This window comes from Coloeus monedula (genome assembly GCF_965178545.1).
Source record: "Coloeus monedula genome assembly, chromosome: 22".
Taxonomy (NCBI): domain Eukaryota; kingdom Metazoa; phylum Chordata; class Aves; order Passeriformes; family Corvidae; genus Coloeus; species Coloeus monedula.
In genome coordinates this window covers 3,904,931-3,918,868 of record NC_138802.1, presented here as the reverse complement: position 1 = coordinate 3,918,868, position 13,938 = coordinate 3,904,931, and the positions used below count along the sequence as shown (strand labels likewise).

General features: G+C 56.4%; 2 protein-coding genes across 3 annotated transcripts; one reads left to right on the top strand and one right to left on the bottom strand.

Moving 5' to 3' along the window:
* Positions 1-46: 46 nt before the first annotated feature.
* Positions 47-6,992, bottom strand: PHF13 (PHD finger protein 13). The gene is made up of 4 exons (XM_082295772.1): positions 6,819-6,992; positions 6,322-6,423; positions 5,256-5,808; positions 47-4,855 (listed from the first exon to the last, which is right to left on the bottom strand). The coding sequence occupies exons 1-4, from the start codon at positions 6,855-6,857 to the stop codon at positions 4,629-4,631; spliced, it is 921 nt and encodes a 306-aa protein (XP_082151898.1). The 5' UTR covers positions 6,858-6,992; the 3' UTR covers positions 47-4,628.
* KLHL21 (kelch like family member 21) lies at positions 6,285-13,865 on the top strand. 2 transcript variants are annotated; one of them, XM_082295767.1, is made up of 5 exons: positions 6,285-6,364; positions 7,606-8,648; positions 9,833-10,238; positions 11,712-11,784; positions 12,134-13,865. In XM_082295767.1, the coding sequence occupies exons 2-5, from the start codon at positions 7,613-7,615 to the stop codon at positions 12,425-12,427; spliced, it is 1,809 nt and encodes a 602-aa protein (XP_082151893.1). In that variant the 5' UTR covers positions 6,285-6,364; positions 7,606-7,612; the 3' UTR covers positions 12,428-13,865. The 2 variants fall into 2 exon arrangements, with proteins under 2 accessions (XP_082151893.1, XP_082151892.1); XM_082295766.1 differs by lacking the exon at positions 6,285-6,364 and adding an exon at positions 7,018-7,090.
* The last annotated feature ends 73 nt before the right edge of the window (positions 13,866-13,938 follow it).

The following is a 13,938-nucleotide window of genomic DNA, read 5'->3' as shown; positions in this document are numbered from 1 at the left end:
GCAGGGACGAAGACCTGTTCTCACTTCTCCACATACTTCCTGGGGTAGGTAACACACCTTCTCCTGCTCATGAGGGGAATTTCAGTTCTCTGGCCACCTCCTGGAAGTCCCCTGTGCAAATACTTTTGGAGAGAGGTCAGTGATTGTTTCAATCTCAAATCTGTGTTTGAAATGCACTTGTTAAGAAAAGTATGTGCTTAAGTATGAATGAATTTGCCTTTTGTAGTAACATGGACCTCTTCAGCACCAGTCCATCCAGCTGCTCATTTCCAACACTGCTCTTCCAGACAAGGACACAGTGTATCATAGTTTTATTAATTTTTCTGCCACCCACAACCATGTATTGTCAAGGATTTCCAGAAAAGAGGAAAGCAAGTGAGGGAGAAGGACAGCAATTAATTTCATTTGATTCAGATGCTGCAACTATCTCTTCACATCTAATTTATTTCTAGTAAGAATAAATGTAGTTCATAAAGTAAACCATACCAAAGTGGGGAGGGAGGCCAAATGGATAAAAAGCTGAAAATGTAACACTCATCTGCCCTTTCTGAAAAGCAGCAGTTACAGCATAAATTCATTGACTTTATCTTGCCTAGAAGCCCTGCCAGGGATTTCCAGCAGAAGGGCAGTCCTGGCCTGGTGACACAGCAGCTGGAAACGGCACCTTGTAGAATCTGCTACACACTGGGTACATCAGCATCACTGAGGCTTTTACAGAGAAACAAAGAATCATCGTGGCTTGGTCATAGTTTTGCTCTGGCTAAGTCCAGACCAGCCCTTGCTGCTCAGGGGTGAGAGCAGAGGGGAAAACACCCGTGTGTTGGCAGTGCAGAGTTGCTTTTGACAACTGCTGTAACTCCTTTCCTGATGTGGACTTGGCCCCTGTTCTGGGCAGCTTTGGTTCTCTGTGCTCAGGTCACTGCACCAGGAGAATGAGGTTTCCAAAAGAGATGCTCTCCCCTCTAAAAAACAAGTTCATATTATGAAGGGGTGTTCATTTGTTTTTATTAAAACCAAAACTTTCCAGTTGTTACCAGTTCCTGGTGCAGGGCTCAATTTCACTTAGGGCCAGCATTCTGTTGATCTGAAATTAAATGTAAAATGTGCAATAAATTATATTCAGCTGAAAAGCAGCTCCCATTCCCTTTGCATCTGTAGGACGCTCCTGAGATGAAACCCCTGGAAAGCAAGGGTTGCAGGTTTTGTAAACGTAACAGCACTCTCCGTGGGACTGGGCAGAAATCTGAATCTCCTCCAGTTCCTTCTTGATGTCACTGTGTGAAGTGTACGGTCAGAAGTGAGGAGCCAGCCTGTAGAGACTAGGACATGGCAGAATACTCCCACAAGAGCATCCCTGAGAGCCAGATGCTCGGTCGGTCTCCCCAGCCCACCTCCTCCTTTCTTCCTTGTTTTTTGTCAGTGCCAAGTTTTGCCAAGACTCTTAACAACAGCCCCACTGCAGAACCACAGCCTTCATCACCATATTCTTGCTGTGAGCAGCTGCCATTTTACAGCCACTACTCCCCTGGGACTTCTCTTTATCACTCTATAATTCAGAATTACCAACAGAATTAAAACAGAAGCTCTAAGCAAGCAGAGCTGAGCTTCCAGCTTAGCTTCCAGTGTGACCTAGTGCCACTTCCAAAAGGCTGAGCCACCTTTTCAGTTTGCCAAGGTGTTCAGGCTGCTGCTTTGATGGCAGCTGGCTGAGCAGCAGTGCCTACGGGATTGTGGCACATACAGGAGCTGCAAGGTGACACCAAGGCTCTGGCAGCCCTTGGGTGGTTTGGAGTCCTCCATGCTGTCTGGTGGTGGGGAGCGAGGGAGGGAGGGAGCTCTCTTTCAGCACAGCTCTCAGAGGGGTCACAAGGGCTTGGTTTGGGTCAAGCCAAATCTCCGGTCCTTGCAAGGGGTTGCAGTGCTGCCCCAGGGCTGTTTCTGCAGCTGTCCCTGAGGCTGCAGGGACCTGGTGCCAGGACTGTGCGCTCCAGCACCATCGGCATCCTGGCCTGAGCCCTGTCCCCCAGCTCAGTCACTGCACCCTTCAGCAGGCCCCTGGCACAAGCCCAGCACAGTGTCCCTGCTGCCTTCAGCCACTCTGGGCAGTGCCTGCCTCCTGTCCCTCCACCCTGCCCAGCCACCCGGCTCCATCACCATGTCCCACACTCTCAGCAGAGGCTAGCAAGGAGCAGCTGCTCCAGAGAAAGGTGGGGATACCTGCCAGCTCCTCCTATCCCTTCCTGAGTGTATTGTTTCAGGAAGAGCACTTGAAGTGTCAAGTCTTCCTGCCGTCTGGCACAACAGCTCACAAACCAGTAAATCATAACAGCAGACTCCTGAGTTTGGAATAAAACGAACTCATTGTTCATTTGTCTCACATTTAAGAAAAAAAACATGGTTCATTAAAAGTTTTAATGAAAAAATAAAGTTCTGAATTAAACTGTAATTATACATGGCTGAAAGTGATGAACTAAAAGAATGGAGATGTTACTTTTTTATTTCTCTCTGCTGATACTGTAACGTGCTGGACACCATCCACTGGGATAAATCCAAAAAGGAAACAGAACAAGAGTCAGTCACATTGATTAGTGTTGAACCTCTGTCAAAAAGAGCCAGTTCACTTGACAGTGCACCATTTCTTCCACAAAAGCTTCAGGAACACACTCCACAGAGATCTAGCTGAACTGCAGACACACTGTAAACACAGAGATACCAATTTCAGACCAGGTCCAACTCTTGTGCAGTTGTGGCCAGGATCTTCCCAAGCATTTCTGGGGAAATGGCAGCACTGGAGAGCTTTGGTTATTTTTCTGGCTGCAAAGGACAGTCAGGCAGCCATTGGGGGCGAGTCTTTGGCAAACTCCTTGGTGGTTCCACGTAGCTTCTGAAGGCAGCGCAGCACAGTCGTGGTTGGGAGATTTCACAGAAGCTGGAGTTAGTTTTCTGAACCCAGTCAGCTGTTACAGCTTGGTGGAACAGGATTTTTATCAAGAACCAGGAGGGAACAGTTGCATGTCGTGCAGTTCTGTCACCCTGCCCCACACTGTGGAGGCCCAAGGCCCTGTGGTATTGGGCTGCCTAAGGCTTTGGCAGCCCCAAGGCTGATGTCTGAAGGAGGGCTCCTGACCCTGTGTCCTGGCAAGACCCTCAGTCATCACCAGGATGCATCTCCCAGTGAGCCAGTCCTCAGACAAGGCAGTGCTCCAATGCTGTGACTGCAGAACTCATGGGGACAGTTCCTGCCAGCACAGCTGGTCTGGCTGCAGCTGCTGTACCAGCCAGTGCTTCTCTGAGCCTCTGACTGGACAGAGCACACACTGCTCCTCAGGGATAGCTTCAGAGAAACACCTTGAAACATCAACCCAATTTGTGATCCATGTGGATCTGTCTGGTCACTGAGGAACAATACCAGCATCTCCCTGGCCTTGTGTACGAGCTGTGACTTCCCATCATGGTCCTGAAGGGCTTTCCCATGGGCTGAGGCCCAGGAGGTCCTGTCTGCTGTGCTGGCCAGGGCCTCAGCACTCTCCTTTCCACCCCACACCAGAAGGATCCTCATTGCACTTCATCCTGTAGCTGCATTGCCTGCATTCACTCTGATCTGTGTCATTGCTACCAATAGAGTAAAGATTCTGGCTTTTTGGTTACAGTCCAGTTTCAAAAAACAAATAGCAAAAACAAAATCAACTCAGCTGTCATACTTGGTTGGACGTGATCAAATCCCAAACCAGACCTGCCAGGTTCTACGTTTCCTTTGGCCCCTTTTACAGTCCATGTTTGAATTCTGGGCTGAGAAAAGGGAGAGTCATCTTCTTAAAACAGCACCGTAGAGGTTAATGAAGGGACAGGAAATGGAGCAGTTTCCCCCCATACACACATTTGAGCTGATCATGCAAATAAATCACAAAAAAAATCAGGGTAAGAAGAGACCTTCTAGGAAGGAATCTGATGCCGTTAATCCCCCACGCTGCCTGTCCAGGAAAAGGGCTGCTCTTTCCTGCCAGGGCGCTGTCCCTTGGCACAGGAGGGAGCCCCGAGTCTCGTTTGCACTTGGATGATGCCAAATGACAGAACCCCCCTATGCTCAGGCCCGTGGAAGCGGAAGCAGATCGCACAGAGGCCGGTAGTACTGATGCTGACTCCTACGGAGCCTTAGGATATCTAAGATTGATCTACATGGACAAATGGGCAGGTATAATATCACATTGAATTTAAAACACAGGGCCATTTACTTTTCAGACTCTTCACACAGACTCCCCCTCCCCTCCTTCTTTGGGAGGAAGAGGAGTTTCCTAGCACAGAGAAGATTTGCAGTTTCCCAATGAGATGAGAAAACCTGCGTGGCAAAGGTATTGTACATCACCCAGTCATCGTAACCAGACAGAACTCCACTGAGCTCAGAGAGCTTTGTCTGTCCCTCGAGACAGTCGGTATCTCGCCGCAGTTCTGCCCAGTGGCCTCTCCCAGCCCCGGCTGCCCACGGCTCGGCGATTCCTTGTTCCTGGGCCACAGGCCGGCTGGGCAGCCCTCCTGCCTGAGCAGCAGCAGTTCAGGGGAGCCCTCCCCGGCCTCCCGGCCGGCACCCACGACTCACCCGCCCACTCAGCGCACCAGCACGCGCCTCTCCCCTAGTCCAGAAAGCGCCTGCGCGAGCCCGTCCGGGAGCGGTTCGAACGGCGAATGTCAAACTTGGAGTCCCGGCATTTCTGGCAGATGTAGATCTCTGGGACGTTCGACTTGCGGATTTTGGCGCAGGAGAGGTGGATCCAGGTGTGGCACTCGTTGCACTCGATCATCGGCCGCCCGGCGAAAGGCTTCATGCAGAAGCAAGTGACCAGGTCCCACGAGTCGTCATCTGCAAAGACAAATGTCAGAGATACATTTTTAGCGGCTGATGCCTCTCATACGAGGAATTTTCTCTCCTTTCGTGCTAAATTAACTACCTGGGTTTCAAAGACAGGCACTTTGCTGCTTTGTCCAGGTCTCTCTTGCACAGGAAGAGACTCTCAGCAGTACTGGGGAGACGGTAATCCAGAAGAGGAGAACCAGCTGCTTCTATAAAGTCGCAGCTTTTCACTCAATTTATTGGAAAAGGAGCCAACCCAGATCCCTCCTGCCAAAAACCCAACCGCTCCTGAATTCCACCCAGGCAGTGCTCCTCAGCATTATCCTCAACCTACCAAAAGCATCAAAGAGAACGGCACAGCACCACTACTTCCACCTGGCCAATCCTCTTGGACAGCCAGGCCACCTACCTGAATCCACCATGATGTCCTCGTCATCACCAGTGCCATCCTCATCCCGGAACACCACCTGCTTGCCCTGCCGAATGACCGTTCGTTTGCCCACGCTCTGGATCTCCACTGTCTGCTCGGCCGTCACAGCAGGGTAGGAGACGCTGGACGGGGTGTCAGAGTCCCACACCGAGCAGTGCTCAGTCACAGACTGAGGGTCGCCCTCCGACGAGGGGCTCATCGGCGTCTCTGCGTAAGAGTCCTCTGCCTCCAGATCCAGCAGCTTCTCCTCATAGTCCTCCTCTGCAGACACCTCTGTTTCCCTCCTTTTCAGCTTTTTCTTCTTCCTGATCTTATCGATTTGCTTTCGATCTGGCAGGAAGTTGCTGGCCTTTGCCCGCTGGAACAGGGAACTGTATGGTTTTGCTCGCTTAAGCTGACTAAAGTTCTTTCTGTTCTTGGAGGGCAGGGAGACAGAGGAAGGGGTGTCATTGAAGCGGGGATCCCAGCTATCACTGTCAATCGTGCCTCCGGTGCTGTTGGGAGGGCTGGGGCTGTTCCTCAGCGGTGTTTCCTGGAATACATTTAGGAAGCAGGTAACAGCTTGACTCGAAGCAGACGCACCTGTGGCGCAAGGCGCGGTCGCCTGTCCCCCAGGGCACTCTGCCCCATCCCTGAGGTGCTGTCCCCCAGAGTGCTGTGCCCTGCTCCCTGTCCTCAGTGCGCTGTCCCCTGTCCCCAGGGGTGCTGTCCCCCTGAGCGCTGTGCCCTATCCCCCGGGGCAGCTGAGCACTGTCTCCCGTGCCCCGGCGCGCTGACGCTTCCATTCTCACCACCCACCGCTTCGGGGTTTCTACGGCCAGAGCTCCCGGGACCGGGGAGCAGCAGGAGAGATACCGGATCCGACGTTTTTCACCCCGCCCACGCCGGGCACCACCCGCCCCGTCCCCAGAGCCTCCAGCCGCCGCGGTTCCCCTTTTGTTCAGGCCCGGCGCGGGGCCGTGACCGCTGGAGCGGCTGGTCTGACAGACCAGCCCGGTGCCCCCAGGGCCCCCCGCTGCCCCCAGGGCCCCCCGGTGCAACTCACCTCCTGCGGGTACGGGATGTAGCCGGCGTAGGCCAAGACGAAGGTGCAGAACTTATTGAAGTCCTCCACGGTGCGGTGCCGCCGGGAGCCGGGGGAGAAGTCCTGCGGGGAGCGGGAGTGAGCGGCGGCCGCGGGGTCGGGCCCGCCAGTGGGAGGCGGCGCCGCCGCTCCCGCCGCGCCCCGCACCGCCCCCCCACCCCCACAGCGGCGGAACCGGGCAGTGCCCCCCCCCCATCGCCCCTCGGCGTCGGTACCGGGCCCCCAGGCAGCCCCCCCGCGGCGGGCACGGCGGGGCGGCGCCGCCGCCATTCCTCGCCCCGGCGGCACAAGATGGCCCCGGCCCCGGGCCCCGGCCCCGGCCCCGAGGCGGGGGGCAGACAGCAGGCACCGGCGGCCGGACCGGGCCGGGCCGGGCAGTGGGAGATGCACCCCCTCCCCTTCTGTTCCTGCCCCGCTCCTCCCTTCCCTTCCTTTTTCCCCCCGGGACTCCAGCTCACCTCCGGGGCGAACGGCGAAGCGCAGGAGTCGGAGTCCATGTCCCGGCACGGGTGGCGCGGGCGGGGCCGGGGCGGCGGCGGCAGCCGGGCAGTGCCGACACCGCGAGCCGCTCGGTGCCGGCGGGAGGCGGTGAAGGGGCGGCCGCCCGCGCGGGGCCGCCGGGAGCCGTAGTCCGGGCGTGCGCAGTGCCGGGCGCGGGGCGCGCTGGGAGCGGCGGAGGGGCGGGGGCGGCGCCGGGAGCGGTGAACGGAGTGGGGAGCGGAGCAGGGCGGTGAGCGGGGTCCGGCGGTGGCTCTTACCGGGTGGCTGCGGGCCCGGGCGGGAGGGGGTGGCCCTGGGCTCACTGCGGGGCCTGGCTGGTGGTGGTGGTAGGCCAGGCAGGGCGCCGGAGGGTCTACCCCGAGCCGAGCCCCTCCGCCCGCGCTAACGGCGGTGCCCGGAGCCGGACTCAGAGCGGGGCTCCCTCAGCGCTGTCTGCGCTCGGGGCCGGTCTTGTGTTCTCCCGGTACCATTGGGCGGCTCCTGCTGAGCGCCAGCCTGGGGCCGAGGGCGCGGGGCTGGGCGCGGTAGCTACGGGGCCCTGGAACCGGCCCGAGCGGGGCCGCGCTTCCAGCGCCGCCGCGTTACGCAGCGGCCGCTCCCGGGAGATCCCGGCCGGGACGGGCTTCCCGAGCCCGCCCGCCGCTTCCTTGCCTGCTCTCCGCCTCCCTTTCCCGCCGCGGGAATCGCTCGGGGGTCGGTCCCAGCGGGTCCGCGCAGGACGTGACCCAGGTGCCCTCCCCGCAGGCACGGCATGGCGACCGGCACCGGCGGGACGGCAGCGGCTGCCTCAGCGACGGCGGCGACGGGAGAACCGGCACACGCGGTGTCGCTGCTGCGGGGTCTGAGCGCTCTGCGGGCCGAGCGGAGCCTGCTGGACGTGACGGTGGTGGCTGGCGGGCGAGAGTTCGGGGCTCACCGCGCCGTTCTGGCCGCTGCCTCGGGATACTTCCGCGCTATGTTCGGCGGGGCCCTGCGCGAGTCGCGGGCCGAGCGTGTGCGGCTGCACGGCGTCGAGCCCGAGTGCCTGGGGCGGCTGCTCGACTTCGCCTACACCGGCCGCGTAGGGCGGCTGGGCCCCGACATCGCCGAGCGCCTGCTGCGCGCCGCCGACCTGCTGCAGTTCCCCGCTGTCAAGGAGGCCTGCGGCGCCTGGCTGGCGCGGCAGCTGGAGCCCGCCAACGCCCTGGACATGCAGGACTTTGCGGAGGCCTTCGCCTGCCCGGAGCTGGCGGCTGCCGCCCACCGCTTCGTGCTGCGGCACGTGGGCGAGCTGGGCGCCCAGCTGGAGCGGCTGCCGCTGCCACGCCTCCTCTCCTACCTGCGGGACGACGGGCTCTGCATCCCCAAGGAGGAGGCTGCCTTTCAGCTGGCGCTGCGCTGGGTGCGTGCTGACCCCGCCACCCGTGCCCCGCTGCTGCCCCAGCTCCTGGCCCACGTCCGCCTGCCCTTTGTGCGCCGCTTCTACCTTCTGGCCCACGTGGAGAGCGAGCCGCTGGTGGCCCGCTGCCCTCCCTGCCTGCGCCTCCTGCGTGAGGCCCGCGACTTCCAGGCCGCCCGCCTCGACCGCCACGACCGGGGGCCCTGTGCTCGCATGCGCCCGCGGCCCTCCACCGGCCTCGCTGAGATCCTTGTCCTCGTCGGTGGCTGTGACCGTGACTGCGATGAGCTTGTCACCGTCGACTGCTACAACCCACGCACCGGCCACTGGCGCTACCTGGCCGAGTTCCCCGAGCACCTGGGAGGGGGCTACAGTGTTGCTGCGCTGGGCAACGACATCTATGTCACTGGTAAGGCATACAGGGAATGAGGGGAACCACCCCTCAGGGCTGGAGAGTTCTGTTGAAAATATGTGCTTTGTAGCAGTGGCACTTGGCTTTTCCTGGGTAGTTGAGAGTTTGGGACTTGGCTTGGGTGCCTGCAGCCTGCCAGCAGGCATGGAGACTCCTGGAGTCAGTGCTGGATTTAGCAGCTGGTCTCAGTCCAGGAGCTATTTTGTCGTGACTAATGCTGCTGAGCACGCTGGGAGAAGTCACAGATCTTGTAGTTAGAACTTTTTAACCGTCACTGAGGTCAGGGGTGATGTAAGAAGGTTTTGAGTTTCTCTCTGAAGAAGATGTTCAGGTTCAGAGCCCCCTGAATCACAAGCTAGGCGCATGCTTGAGGCAGAGGCATGTCAGGAAGCCCCAGGTTCCTTTGCCAGCCCCTGTGAGTCACAGTACCTTCCCCTGCACAGATCCTGCCTTCTTGCTGGGGCTGCAATTACTTCTGTCAAGGTGACACCAATATGTAAATTTGGCTGTTGAGCTGTGTGCAGATGCCTCCTTTGAACTACATCCCTGTGACAGCTGTAACAAACTGAGGCCCAGGACACTGACTGCTGTGGAACAGTGTGCCCTGGGTGTGTAAGACACCCTGGCAGAGCTTTGAAGAGCAAGTCTTGTGCAGGTGAACAGAAAAGCTGTGTGTTCTCTAGTCACAAGCAGAAAACAAGGCCCTGGTTTAAGGGCAGGGTTGTAAAAATGATGGGTTACCACATGGATGTGGCTTGTTTTTACAGAAGCCCTTACGTCCCCTGGGAGTTTCCTGGAGTGAACCCAGGCAGGTCAATCCTGCTGGGAGCCGTGTGCAGGCTGCTGCTGGGGATCTTGGGTTGTTGTGGTCGGTGTTAGGGCTGGGAGGTTCCCGAGCTGCCAGCAGCACCACTGCCTTGGCAGCTTCTGGGTAGCAATGGAGGGCGGGCTGCAAAAGAGAGAAGCTGGGGTTGGAGGACAGAGGTAGTAAAATGTGAAAGACTCATTTTGAGTCACAGCTGGATATGGACTAGGAATGACCTGGAAGAAATCCTCCCTGGCTTGCTGGGAAAGAAACAGTGCAAAACTTCCGTTAGAATCCTTGTGCCGAGCGAAGCCCTCTCCTCTGTCACCCTTCCCTTCGCGAGCCCGGCTCTGACATGTGTCGTGCTGTGCCACAGGGGGCTCGGATGGGTCCAGGCTGTACGACTGCGTCTGGAGGTACAATTCCAGCGTGAACGAGTGGACGGAGGTGTCGCCCATGCTGAAAGCCAGGGAATACCACAGCTCCACGGTCCTGGACGGGCTGCTCTACGTGGTTGCCTCCGACAGCACAGAGCGCTATGACCACACACTGGACAGCTGGGAGGCCCTGCAGCCCATGCTGTACCCCATGGACAACTGCTCCACCACCTCGTGCCGTGGGAAGCTCTTTGCCATTGGCTCCCTGGCTGGTAAAGAGTCCATGGTCATGCAGTGCTATGACCCTGACAGTGACCTCTGGTCCCTTGTCAACTGCGGCCACCTGCCCCCCTGGTCCTTCGCCCCGAAGACCGTCACGCTCAACGGCCTCATGTACTTCATACGGTGAGCAGTGGGAGCAATCACTTCCCTCCCTCCCTCCCCATGAGGAGAGCCCAGAGCTTCCCTGGGAAGGTGGATTTTGCAGGTGGTGGAGGGAGAACACTGGGTTGGGACAGCACCTGATGGTTCAGGGAGGGCTGTAACACCTCCTTGCTGGTGCTGGTGGGCCTCAAAGAGCTGCCCGTAAAATAGTGTGAAAATGTCTGAGAGTAACCCAGGGCTGGGGAACAGGCAGGTGTAAATCCGTCTGAAGTCAGCAGCGCTGCTTGGAAATTGGCTTCTCGGTTTCTTCAGCTCCTGGTTCAGCCCCCCTTGTTACTATAAATAAGCATATAAGCTCCAAGAAAACGTTAAACTCTAGTGCAGGAGAGGACATCTTGCGTCTCAGCAGAGATAAGAGGGCTGAAGATGAAGTGATTGGTCACTATTTTTAAGCACCTTTCCAAATTGGGACTTAATTACCCATCTGAAGCTGTCCTGGTGGCGCAAATACTTCAGTTATCCGCTTAATTAAAAATAAACGGGAAGGCATGCTAGGGCTGGAGCATTTCATTTCCCTGTGTTGACTCTGAGCAAACAGAGACTTCTGTGATGGCCTCCAGGCACTTATCTTCTTTTAATCTCCTCTTGGCTTTGCATAAAGTAGCAGCTTTGGCCCAAGACTTTTTATTTGATCCTTTCAGGTCCAGCCAAGTGTCTTGCTGGTGGCTGTTCTGGTCAGCTGGTTTCAGTCCATCCTGCCAGGGTGTTGCAGCTGCTCAGCTCCTTGTCACAAACTGATTCTATAGAATTTCCTTTTTCTTACCCATTTTAAAGTACCAATGATTGACACTTCAGGATTCCAGATCACTTTGCATCTGCAAGAGTCAGTGGGGAGATGATCAGGGTTAGGTGTTCTTTCCTCACTTCACGTGCTGTGCCTGGGCTGCTGCTCTGTTTAGAGCTGTGGGATAATCTTTGGAGGGCAGAGGAGCGGGTTGCAAGTAGAAGTGGCAGATTGGTTTAATAGCTCAGGCTAAAGGCCCTGACAATCCCTCATGCTGGGACTAGTTTCATACCTGTAAATAATGCACAGCAGTGAGGTTCAGGTGTTCTCTGCAGTTGCCCCAAAGCTGACCCAGAGTGGAGAGAGAGGAGGCCCTGGTCTGGCTGCTGGCCCTGCCTCGAGCTGCCTTGCAGCATCTTGATCCCATCTGTACCAGAACTGTCTTGGAAGAACTGACAGCTCCTCTCCAGCTGCCCTGACCTTGTCCTCCACACATTCTTGTGTCAGCAGCACGTGTCTCTAAGGCACAAACGTCCCTCACCTGTCACTGTCGCCCTCCTGTCTGGCGAGCAGGGTGGTGAGAGAAGCCCGGGGGGATTACGCTGCCTCCCCGGCTCTTCTCTCCCCTGCCCGCCTAAATTTGGCTTTGGCGAAGAACTCGAGTGGCGTTTCTAGAATGCAGAAGAGTAATTTTGTGTTCTCTCCCCCAGAGACGACTCAGCTGAAGTGGATGTTTACAATCCATCGAAGAACGAGTGGGATAAAATCCCTGCCATGCTTCAGGTAGGACATTTGCCTGCCTCTAGGATGTCTTAAGTGTTACAAGTAAGTTTCTTTGGGGTTTTTCTTTGGAAAACCAAGAGCTTTTTAGAATCAGAACCCCTTGCATGTGGAGCTGGTTTAAGTGTGTTGGAGTCACTGGGAAGACAAGTCCCAGATGTGGTGGCATGTCAGTGTGTGCAGCCCAGCATGTGAGAGCTGTGGGCAGCACTGGTTCAGAGCCCAACCTGCAGCTGGTGGGCGTGAAGCTCCCTCCAAGGAACAGCTCCCAGATCCCACCCACCCCCTCGATCAGCTGTGGGATCAGGCAAACACTCCCTGATCGCAGTGTGTGTTTATTGTTACATTGCAGGTTCATGTTGGAGGGAGCGTGGCTGTGCTTGGCGGGAAGCTCTATGTCTCAGGGGGCTACGATAACACATTTGAACTCTCGGACGTCCTGGAAGCCTACGACCCTGAGACGCGAACGTGGAGCATCGTGGGCCAGCTCCCCGAGCCCATCTTCTGGCACGGCAGCGTCAGCATATTTCGGCAGTTCATGCCAGAAACCACACAGGAGGATGACAGCATCACACTGGACAACACCATCAGCTTGAGCAGGCAGAACCAAAACCTCCACAACCAGAACCTCAACGAGCTGCCTTAGCACAGGAAGCGGCTTGACAGAGTCCCTCATCCAGAACCTGGACTGCTTTGAGAGAAGGCTGAGGCAAACCAGTGCTTGGAAACAAAACTATGCTGATCACCGAGGGAGCAAGAACTCTGGCTGTTGGACGTGATGCTGTGGGCCTGCAGGCAGCGAGGCCTCCACTGCTTCCCTCAGCCCTTCAGGGCGGGAGACAGCACTGCGCTGCCCACAGGGACCCAAGAGCTGATCCCTGGGGAAAGCACTTGTGCTGAACCACGCCACAGCACCGCTGCTTATGGCTTGTGACCGGACAGCTTTCACTGGGAGCTCCTTCACCCTGTAATGCTTCATTTGCCAACTCCTTCATTCAGTTTCTTTATTGGGAGGGGTCTGTCTGGTAGGGCAGTGGTCTGGACACCCCCCTATATTCTGTGCCTCGGAGGGAGACAGGCTTCCTGTGCACGTGTTGGAATTGAACGGTAGTTATTTTAGTGGTTTTTTCCTCTTTTTATTTGAGGTTTGCAGTTTTATTTTGGCCTGTGTAAGATTTGCCTTTATACTTGCCCAAGTGCCCTGGCCAGGTGGGCTCTGTTTATCTACCTTTGCTGAAGAGCAGCTGTGTGCAGTTTACTTGTGGAATGTTTCTGGAAGAAGCAAACAGCTGAACCTGCAGCATGGCTCCCTGGGAGCAAGTGCTGCACCTTCAGGAGAACCCCGAAGTGTGGCAGAAGCTAAGGTGTGGCTGGATGCATTTGCTTCTTTGGTCTTTAAATTTTAGCCAATAGAGGAAAAATTTGCATTTAAACTGAATTCAGAGATGGAAACCCCATGTACTCAATCTCTCACCTCCAGGCTTGCCCCTGGATTGAGGAGCATCCGAGCCCCGTTTCCACAGCATCGGCGTCTTCGCAGCTTTACAGAAACGTGTTTTGCCCCAGTGCTGTCTGACGCTGCTGCACCCCTCAGCCACGGGGAACCCGAGCTGTTCTCCAGTCTGGAACACTGACAGTGCCTTGAGACCGCCGTGTGCCAGCAGGGAAGCCTCAGGGCCTGGTGCGGCGTCCCCTTGGTGTCAAACCCGTGGGCAGAGCCTGGCCGGGGGGTGCAGGGGCTGGTGATTCGGGGCAGCTGCTGCTTTTTTGGGAGCAATAGCCAATTCCCGACGGCGCCGCAGCCCGAGGCATTTCTGCTGAGCTATAAATAACGCACCCCGGCGCACGCGGCCACGCTCGCTGCTGGACCCCCAGTCCCACCCGCTGAGCAGCTACAGATCTGTATTTATTTTTTGTAGAATTCATTGTGTTGAATCTTCAAGTACAGTTGAACTCCATCCTTTGAAACAAAGGCATTTTACATTTGCAGATAATGTATTTTTATTCTCATAGTTTGTTTTTAAATTTACTTGCAGCAGTCAAGTTAAATAAAACCTGTTACACAATTCTGTGAGGGGAAGGGACCTGGAGATTTTATTGGGAGTTTCTCATTCCAGATATGCTTAAACTGGAGCCTCTCTGCCTCCTTGGTGAGTA